The sequence below is a fragment of the Ranitomeya imitator genome, chromosome 1 (assembly GCF_032444005.1).
Source record: "Ranitomeya imitator isolate aRanImi1 chromosome 1, aRanImi1.pri, whole genome shotgun sequence".
Taxonomy (NCBI): Eukaryota; Metazoa; Chordata; class Amphibia; order Anura; family Dendrobatidae; genus Ranitomeya; species Ranitomeya imitator.
In genome coordinates this window covers 27,166,674-27,175,868 of record NC_091282.1, presented here as the reverse complement: position 1 = coordinate 27,175,868, position 9,195 = coordinate 27,166,674, and the positions used below count along the sequence as shown (strand labels likewise).

Genomic DNA, 9,195 nt, shown 5'->3' with positions numbered 1-9,195 from the left:
AACAGATTCTTTGTGCTTCGGCTTTTTCACACCGCACGGTGCTGAAGATGTGAGACACGTGAGTGTGTGGGAAGGGGGGGGGGGGGAGTGGAGGAGGTCTATGGCCGTAATTTGTGGAGCAGATCCGAATGGAGAGACCCTCAGCTGCAGCTTCACCACAGAAACCTGCAAACATTGAGAACAGAGAACACACTCAGCGAAGAGATCCTTGTGATTTAAAGGGGTTGTTCGCCCTCATGAGACTGATGACCTCTCCTTAGCATGGGGCATCAAAAATCAGATCTGTGGGGGTTTCTGTCCTGTCGCTGTAGCCACTGGACGGTTCCGCTATATCGGACGCTCGGCCACCGCCACGCGCACAGATGACTCGCAGACGTTTCTTCAAAACTTTTATTTACTATAAAGACAAGAACGCCAGAAATCCGTACAAATGCTAGAAAAATCGCTTCAAGGGTTAAAAACCTTTAATAATTAAAATATCTCGATATATTTAAAATAACATTGGATACATTGAAGCCAAATTTAAAACTTTTTTTTTTTCATCTTAACCCAGAGATTTCGGCAACATTTCGCTCGCACAGGTAAGGTGCTAAGAGACATTTTTTTTATTTTATTTTTTTTTTCATTTTTTAGCCCTTGAGCCCTGGAAGTCTTAGGAATCAGTCATACAGCAAAAAAAAATAATAAAAAAAAATAAAATCAAAACTTTGGTAGAAGAAAATCTATAGGAGACCTGAGGTAGTAGAGGCTGAAATCAAACGGAGCAGGAGCGCTATGTACAGACTCACAAGTACCAGTAACATTAATCTCCGCCCGGCACCGGTTGCAGTCCAGCTTTGATCCAAAAGGAGAGAAGGTTGCACCAAAAATCTGCATAAAATAAAAAAAACAAAAAACGCAACCACAATGGTGGCAAGCGAGGAAACGAAGCACAAGCCCTGGAGGAGCGGAGATCTAGGGGGTAATACTGATTCAGGCGGGGGGGAGGGGCAGCGGCCACAACGATCCATCTTCCAGTACATTGGAAAGAGTGCAAGACCATAATATATATATATATATATATATAGGAATCAAGTACGAGACAGTCAGAGCTACGAGACTTCACATTAAGGAACAGTCACTTTAACTCTTTGGAATTTGCTTGTCTGTCGCACGAAAAGGAATGTCCGGTGTCACGAAAATTCACATTGACGCCACTTTCAGCACGCTCTCGGCGGCGGCGGCTGAGACGGACAGTAGCTTATCGAGAGCTGATCCTGAGTTCCAGAAGATCTGGATTTCTTTTTCGTTGTGCAACAACCTCACCTGGCTTCCAAGGAGTTAAAATCATTGGATTGATTGGAACGACGAAGGCCGGGCGGCTGATTTCCTTCAGTAGTACGCGTGAGTGATGCCGAGGGGGCACCGTGCAGCCCACCAGCGGAGTGCTGCCTTGCCCTTCCCCGCGACAGTGGGAGACGAGGAATCCCCCGCGACAGTGGGAGACCTGGCCCTCCCCCCCCCCCCGCGACCGTGGGAGACCTGGCACGCGACACCAGGTACAACCTGTGGCCAAGGAGGCGCCTTTATCGGGAAATTGCGCGTTGTGATCCTCGTGTATTACAGAAGGAAACCAGCAGCAAGTTGGCAAAATTAAAGACATAACAGATCGTAGTCAAGTCAATCATTGTGATTTGGTTTGAGACCGATCCGTGCTAGAAGAAGAGTCACCCGAAAAACCCGTCCTAACCAAGACACGACAACAGGAAGGAGATGTGCACCAAGGGTCCCGTTCTGCAGAGCAACCTGGAAACGAACGCCCCCGTAAACAAGTCTGTGCAGCGCAGAGAGGCAGGGTAATGTACAGCATATCTTGGGACCAGCTCCCTCTACGTGGTGCCATGTACCCTCCCCAGGAACGAAGGTCACATACACAGGAGCCTGCAGGGTAAAGCATGGGGGACAGACACAGGAACAGCCAATGTCCCTCACCGGAGATGTATTTTGGATAGTATGACTTCACAGCGAATTCATAAAGGGCTGTCATATGAACCCCACCCCTTTATGACTAATTGGGGCATATGGACGACAGTTCTGTAAGAAGAAATGTCTGCTGTGTAGTACCACACTTCACCAGTAGGGGATAGCCCGTCACTGGGCGGAGAGAAGACAGATCAGATGATGGTTCATCCTACGGGGCGGAGCCAACCTGAATAAGATGAGCTGCAGTGTAAAGCATGGGGGGTTTAAGACTACAAATCAGGTTTTCATCCTTACAATTTCCAGGTTGCTCTTCTCAGAGGGAAATATATTAAAAACAAAAACAAAAAAAAGATTAAAAACTCCCCCAACAAAACATGAAATGCCGTCAGCTCCTGACCTATAGATGTAGAACACGGGGGTCAAGTTGTCGGGTGTTGTACAGTGTAGACAGTATTTACACATGGCAGTCGTCTCTATGGCCGCACGCTGTCACTCCAGGATTTCGCCGCCGTCTGCCGCTCGCTCCAAGAGATGCAAATCTCACGTAAAATAAATAAACAGGAAGACGACGGCCTCATTTTTGGAACTGAGCCCGGACTCCGGCCCGAGGTCCTCTGTACTGAGGCGCGGCTGCATGGTGCACAGGTATGGTCTGCGGCGGGGCCGGTGCGGGGTCATGTGCCCCCCGCGGGGTCAGTAGCACGTGGAGGACGACAGCCTCTCGGCTTCTCTACCACTTCGTCCTGAAGACCGGGTGTTTCAGTAGTTCTCTGGATGGAGGCCGGTCCTGAGGTTGAAGCTCCAGACATCGGAGGGTCACATCCCGTAAACCGGGTGAGAGATGAGCCGGGATGGTCGGGGCGGTGGTCGCACTCGCAATCTGAATGCAAAGTAACATAGTAACATAGTTAGTAAGGCCGAAAAAAGACATTTGTCCATCCAGTTCAGCCTATAAGTAAATACAGAAAATACAGAAAACCGTGAGCTCCGCATCTGTGTGTTCGTGGAGAGGGCACGTGGGGGTACACCCATACATGAAGCTGGGGACCCCGACTCCTTACCTTGAAGATGAGGGCGAGGTGGTTGGAGTGCTTCTCTGCGTTCCACGGAGGTTTGGCGCAGGACATCTCGATGATGCTGCAGCCGACGCTCCAGACGTCGCAGCTCCTCCCGTACTGCTGCCCCCGCAGCACCTGGACACAGACATAACATGATGAGATGGTGCAGTCACTGACGACCGTGTAATCACACCGCGCCAACGTCACGCCCGTACCTCTGGTGCCATAAATGCGATGGTCCCCAACAGCTGGCCCTGAAATTCTCCAGCGCCTGTGCCCTTCGAGGCCAGTCTGGCGGCTGCTCCAAAGTCAGCGATGCGCAGTCGCTGTCCAGTGCTGTCAATCAGTAGATTGGCGCCTGCAAAAAACCAAGCAGATGGCGGACGGTTGTCAGGGACATCTCTATTCATGGGGTACACATGCTAAATCGTGGACTACAACCCCCATTGTACATCAACACTTTACCTTTAATGTCTCGGTGGATGATCTGGTTCTCGTGCAGATACGCCAGGCCGCGCAGCAGCTGCTCCGTGTAGTTGATGATCACAGATTCCTTGAAGGCTCCATATTTGCTCAGCAGATGAGCGACAGAACCACCTGGGAAAAAAGGAGAAGACCGTAAGGAAAATTTCCGGGATCACAGCAGGATGAGCCACCCGCGGGGGACCAGGACCCTCCTTACCTGCCATCCACTCCACAAACAGGTTGTAGTTGTTCTTCTCACAGGTGGCCCCCAACATCCGGATGATATTGGGGTGACAGAGGTGACCCATCATGCGGATCTCCTCACGTAGAGCCTCCACCACTTCTTCTTGCTCGGTTGACGTATTCCTGACGTATGTGACCTGCAGGAGGCAGAAGAGAGGTACAATGATGCCGGAGGGCCAACCATGACGACGGAGGGCCGGCCAGACCCATCCCATGGGCTTTTGGTTCACTTAGATCTATGCAGGACCCCCAGCCCAAAGGTGATTGATTCCTAGTGATCAAACCCTGCCATCTTCAAGTACAGCAAACATGAGCATGAGTGAGCAGCCGCAGACCCAATTGGCACAGAACATGACCCGCCACGATCAGAGCTGCCCCATCACCCGGGACATGAGCCTTCACGTTAGCCACTGATACACCGGGCGCTGTCTCACCTGCTTAACAGCCATCAAGGTGCCGGTTCCGACGTCCTGGGCCTGGTAACAGGAGGAGAAGGCTCCCAGTCCGATCTGCTGCCCCTTCAGCCATTCCCCCTCCTCCCGATAGTGGTTCTTTGCTTTGGTATGTCCGGGCAGCGTCTCCGGGGTCTGTGAGGAGAAGAGCACAATGTTGGGTTCTGGTGGCAGCTGTGAGATGTTGTGACCGGCCGGCGTTCGTGATACCAGAGGGATCAGGACTTCTATTATAAGAGAATTCACAAAGCACCAGAAAAATCAAACCGCCGTGAGGTCTCCGCACAAGTCACAAACTGAAGCTTCACAACAGATTCCGTTCCTTGCAGATGCAGATCATAAGGACAATATGGTCAGTCTCAGCTCCCACAACATGTACCACCCCCCGGCAGTGCTGATCACTTACATCCTGCTGGATGATGATGATGTCCTCCCCGTTCTCCACCTGTAGCTGTGGGATGACCGGCAGGGCGTCCTGAGAAGCAGACATGGCCAGAGCTATGGCCAGCGCCTCCTCCTCCTCAGCTTCCATCTTCTCTTTGCACTTCTGATTATGGCTGACATCCTCCTTGTACGTGTTATCGATCTCTGCACGCTCCGGCGACAGGATGGCCACCTCGGACTTGAAGGTGACGGTGCTGTCGCACGCTGGCATGGAGGCTTCCAGCAAGTCTTCCATGCTGGAGTTGAGCTCGGTGTTGGCATCCAGGCGGCCCTTCTCCTCTACGGGGGTGAACACCGTGTCGTCACTCGGTATAACAGCGTTGGTACTACTACCCCCATTATCACAGTGGGAGACATTTAGCTCCAGAGTCAAGTTTCCTTTCGGAGACTCTCCGGCTTTGCCCATGTCCCCTGGCGTGGGCCGGGATGGTTTTGGCCTGTGTATTTGAGGAGATGGCAATGGTCTAGCTTGGGTGAACACGGGCGAGAGTTTTTCAGGTTCTTTACCCCCTGCATGCTTCTGAATCTGAAGAGAGAATTTCCTCTGAGTCTGAGGGGAAGCGGAGGAAAGCTTACAGGGAGCAAATCCCTGAGGTTTGGGTTTGGTGGCATCAGAGACAGGGCCAGCTGTCCCTGATGGGGTGGAGGAAGGGGAAGGCAACGTTTGGAATAAGGAATGGGGCTGAGAGGAGGAGGGAGAGTTCAAGCATTGACTGAGTGGTCTGCGTTTCGTCTGGATGGTGGGCTTTGGTTGTTCGGTTGGTGCAGTGGACAGTGGAGGCGCCAGGGACAGAACTTCAAGGGTCTCAGCCAAGTCCACTGGGCTGCAAGCCGCTTTTGAGACACCAACGTCCTTCCCTGATAGCTGCATAGTATGTTCTGGGGAGTTACTTTGTGAGGAGACGGGGGAGTTTGCGGGGGCCGGCGGCTGCAAAAAAGCTTCCCGCCGGCTTTCGAAGGCTTGTGCATCTTCCAGTCCCTGCTGAATGACTTCAACTATGTCCATTTCTTCAGCAATGGCCATTAACCGCCTCCGCATGCGGCTGTAATGTGTGGAGCTCGTGGCGCTTAACATGTCCAGCAGCTTGACGTACACGTGGGGGACTCGGGCCACCATCCGCGCGGCGCTCAGGAACACTCGGCGTGACAGTTTTCCAACCATCGAATGCGAATTGTCAATGGACTGCAATGCGAAATTCAGCAAGGACAGCAGGTTCCTGTACCTACAAAAGAAAGGCGTCAGTAGAGCCGCACGGACACAGACTCCCCATTAATACGGTTACCTAACGTGGCACCGCCGACCTCCTGCCCTCATGTGGGTCCAATGGAGACTGGGGACGTTTCATAGAACATAAAACTCCTGGACCGCATTGGAAAATGGTGACGCCCTGATACTCGTGGTCAAGGAGCCTTTGGGCCCGGGTGACCTTGCTGCCCCTGCACCCCATAGAATGTGTGATACATATGAGCATACGCCCCAGTTACCTCTCCACTGCGGCGTCCGCCTGGACGATGTCTCCACTGATGATGTGGGGGTAAAATTCAGCAGGAAATTCCAGCAGCAGCCGGTCGATGAGACACAAGCGGCCCAGTAACGCTTGCCAGTTGTTGGACTCCGGCTGGGTGGCCAGGATACAGGTCAGCACGTACTCCACACCCCCGATGCCGATGGAGCCTAAAATCCAGGGGAAAGTGACAGGTTAGAGCGGTTCCGATGACATTTACGACCCGCCGAGACGTGTGCACTATTGTGTCTACCGTCCAATGGTAATGAGGCCGTACACAGCACTAGGGTCAGATTCCCCTCATCAGGGTGGGCTCACATACTGCGAGGCTTTGCCGTGATTTCCGCATCATGTGAACGCACCTTTACCCTCGAGTGTGGATCGTTACTGACCTGACTTGAGGATTTCTCTCCCCACCGCCAGCTCTCCGGCTTGTCCTTTGCATAGCTCCAGCAGGGTGGACACAGACAGCTGACTGGTGCGGCTGCAAGAGAAGAACACATGGTGTCAGTATAGGAGATCCGCCACCCGTCCTCCATGAATACCAGCGCTCCTCGCTCTACATCACCTGTTGGCATCGGCACACTTCACCAAAATGGTTTCCACCACGGGGTTGAGAAGTCGCTGCAGCTTCTGACGTTCCGCCGCGGCGTGGCAGGGAGTGTACACCAACATGGCCCGTAAGGTTTTCTACAGACGGGACAGTCTGGGTTAGTCGAACGTAAAGTGGGAGAAAAACGCACGGACGCTCACGTAGGAGGCTTACTAAAGCAGCGACGTAGACTTTGTAGACGGGGTCTCCGCACACCATGGACAGCACGCTGCAGCACGCCTCCACCACCACGTCCCCTGAGATACTGGACTGAGATGAGCCGCTGGCAGGGTGCGGCGCCGAGCTGCCCGGAGTGCTGCCAGTGCCGGATGTTCCAGTGCTTTCACCGTTCGCCAACAGCAGGGCCCCACTGACATCATGAGACAGCCGCCTCAGCGCCATTTCTCGGATATTCCAGTTCCGGGAGAACAAGCAGCCGACCAGCTCCATGCCAAAAACCTACAAGGAAAAATCATTTTCTGATAAGGGGTTAACGCCTGTCTCCGGCTCCACAACCAATTCATCGATGGAGCCAAAATGGGGCATTTTCCCTATAAGACAAGCGGGCGGACGCGGTACCTGGATCCACGGCTCGGCCATGCTCTTGTAAGAGGCAGGAATCTGCTGCACGCCATAATGAGTGAGGTTTAGATTGGGATCCTGGGATCGTCTTTGGGATCCAGCTGTTGGCGGCGTCGGCTGCTGCTGCTGGAGGGGCGGCTGCAGCGCAGCGCGGAGGATGGGGGGAGAATCCACAGGCCCCGGCAGGTCGTGACTACTAACAGACAGAACCAGTGTCAGCCAAGCGGCCCGGACCCCCAGGGACGAGGGCGACCCCTGAAATTACCACTGACCTGTAGAAGTCCTGAGATCGCCATTTGGAGCGGCAGAGGGGGCAGATGAGAGGCTCGCGGTTTCTCCGGCATTCCTCTGCCCCTAAAAGTAGAGACAAGAACGTAATAAGTAAGAGCCCAATGCCGCCATATTACCTGCGGCTCTGCTCAAGAGCGCCTCACGCTGGTCACTAATGGAACTAATCATCTGTATCAAATAGAGTCGTTTATCTGTGGATTTGAGTTTTACGGCAGGAAAACTGAAGCAAAGTTAAAGGCTTATGTTGGGGGGAGTAAAGCAGGACATGGGTCGTTTGTACTGTATACAAAGTGAGCGTCGCAATAACAAAACGGCTGCTGCCACGGCTTGGATTCCTCCTCCCTTTTTTCAGCAAATGGCGTCTTTCGTAACCATAAACTGTCCCCCAAAACAAGTCCCTTGTACGGAGCCGGAAAAATAAAAGTTATGGGGAAAGAAAACATGAGAAATGGCTGAGTTGTCAAGGGGTTAAAATTGCAAAGGTATGAATAGTGAATGTGATGGTGCAGGAACCAGCGGGAGGACGCTTCCCATCATTCATTACTGTAGTACCGGTCTCCTAGCCTGCAGTCTGCCTGCGCTCATTCATTCCCACCACGTCGCTAACCTAAGAATGATTCAGGAGCGATGATGAATGCGGCTACTAGATGGCGCTGTCTGCACGCAGATTAGACACGTTGCCTCTGTGCAGCGCTGCAGTATAAGTGGGCGATACATGAGCAGTGTGCAATATTTGTGGCTTTTATTGGCGGATAAATCCCAGCAGCCCGGGCTCTGAGTGCATGTGTTTATCTATAATAACTCCATATTACTTGCTTCATTAATGTGCCTGTGTCCGTTCTGTGCGGATTTACTTCCCATTATATGCCTTTAGCAGCGAGAGCTTTTCCTGACACAGGATCCCCTGCAGGGCCAGTTTCATGCCTGCAGCCACCACTAGGGGGAGACCACCGCTCCGAGTTCAGTGTATGCGGCTGAGCTCCCCCTAGTGGTGACTACACATTGTCCTGATGGAATCCGGTCGCTGCAGAGGATCCAGTATCATTGAGTTGGTTAAACTCCTGCTGTTAAAAAAGGTGGAAACTTGTTTTATGATGAAGCGGGTGCTCAGTGAATTAAACGCCCGGCGGTCTCCCTATCCTGCTGCCCCTGGGGGGTGCACGGTGCGGTCTGGTGTGTGTGCCTCAGTGTCATGCACAGGGGCCGGTGACGTACAGATGGACATGCAGTGGTGGTGGAGCTTGTTTCTGCAGCCTTCTTCACATACGGTCAGGCTCTCCTCGTCCAGCATCCCCAGCAAACAGATCGGACACATCTGCTCATCTTCATCCTTTATGCTGAAGATGAAACAAATGAAGAGTGTGAAAAAAAACGTGCGATAAGATGGGGGCAGAAGAGCCAAATCCTATCACTTCCTACAGCAGAAGTCACACAACCTAATGGAAGGTACACTTTTTTTGGTCTACAGCTCTTCTGCAGCGCGGTGTGTCTCCATGGTAACAGACAACAAACCCTATGTAGTCTGATCCATTGGTCTTAATGTCTTCCATCCTAGTAGAGAGCAACACAAATGCAGAGTCAGACTACACTGGGCTTGTTGT

General features: G+C 52.5%; 1 protein-coding gene across 2 annotated transcripts in view; it reads right to left on the bottom strand.

Annotated features, from left to right (window-relative positions):
* Nucleotides 1-376: 376 nt before the first annotated feature.
* The window catches only part of MAP3K1 (mitogen-activated protein kinase kinase kinase 1), a 36,358-nt gene continuing 27,539 nt past the window's right edge, over nucleotides 377-9,195 (bottom strand). The window contains exons 7-20 of one of the 2 annotated variants that reach the window (XM_069745894.1): nucleotides 8,810-8,931; nucleotides 7,576-7,657; nucleotides 7,301-7,499; nucleotides 6,896-7,180; nucleotides 6,698-6,819; nucleotides 6,522-6,613; nucleotides 6,110-6,299; nucleotides 4,587-5,847; nucleotides 4,163-4,315; nucleotides 3,703-3,865; nucleotides 3,486-3,617; nucleotides 3,236-3,378; nucleotides 3,024-3,155; nucleotides 377-2,842 (exon numbers count right to left, since the gene is read on the bottom strand). In XM_069745894.1, coding sequence (XP_069601995.1) covers nucleotides 2,693-2,842; nucleotides 3,024-3,155; nucleotides 3,236-3,378; nucleotides 3,486-3,617; nucleotides 3,703-3,865; nucleotides 4,163-4,315; nucleotides 4,587-5,847; nucleotides 6,110-6,299; nucleotides 6,522-6,613; nucleotides 6,698-6,819; nucleotides 6,896-7,180; nucleotides 7,301-7,499; nucleotides 7,576-7,657; nucleotides 8,810-8,931 — 3,226 coding nt within the window. In that variant the 3' untranslated portion in view covers nucleotides 377-2,692. The remainder of the gene's footprint in view (nucleotides 2,843-3,023; nucleotides 3,156-3,235; nucleotides 3,379-3,485; nucleotides 3,618-3,702; nucleotides 3,866-4,162; nucleotides 4,316-4,586; nucleotides 5,848-6,109; nucleotides 6,300-6,521; nucleotides 6,614-6,697; nucleotides 6,820-6,895; nucleotides 7,181-7,300; nucleotides 7,500-7,575; nucleotides 7,658-8,809; nucleotides 8,932-9,195) is intronic. The other variant, XM_069745895.1, reaches the window with a different exon arrangement.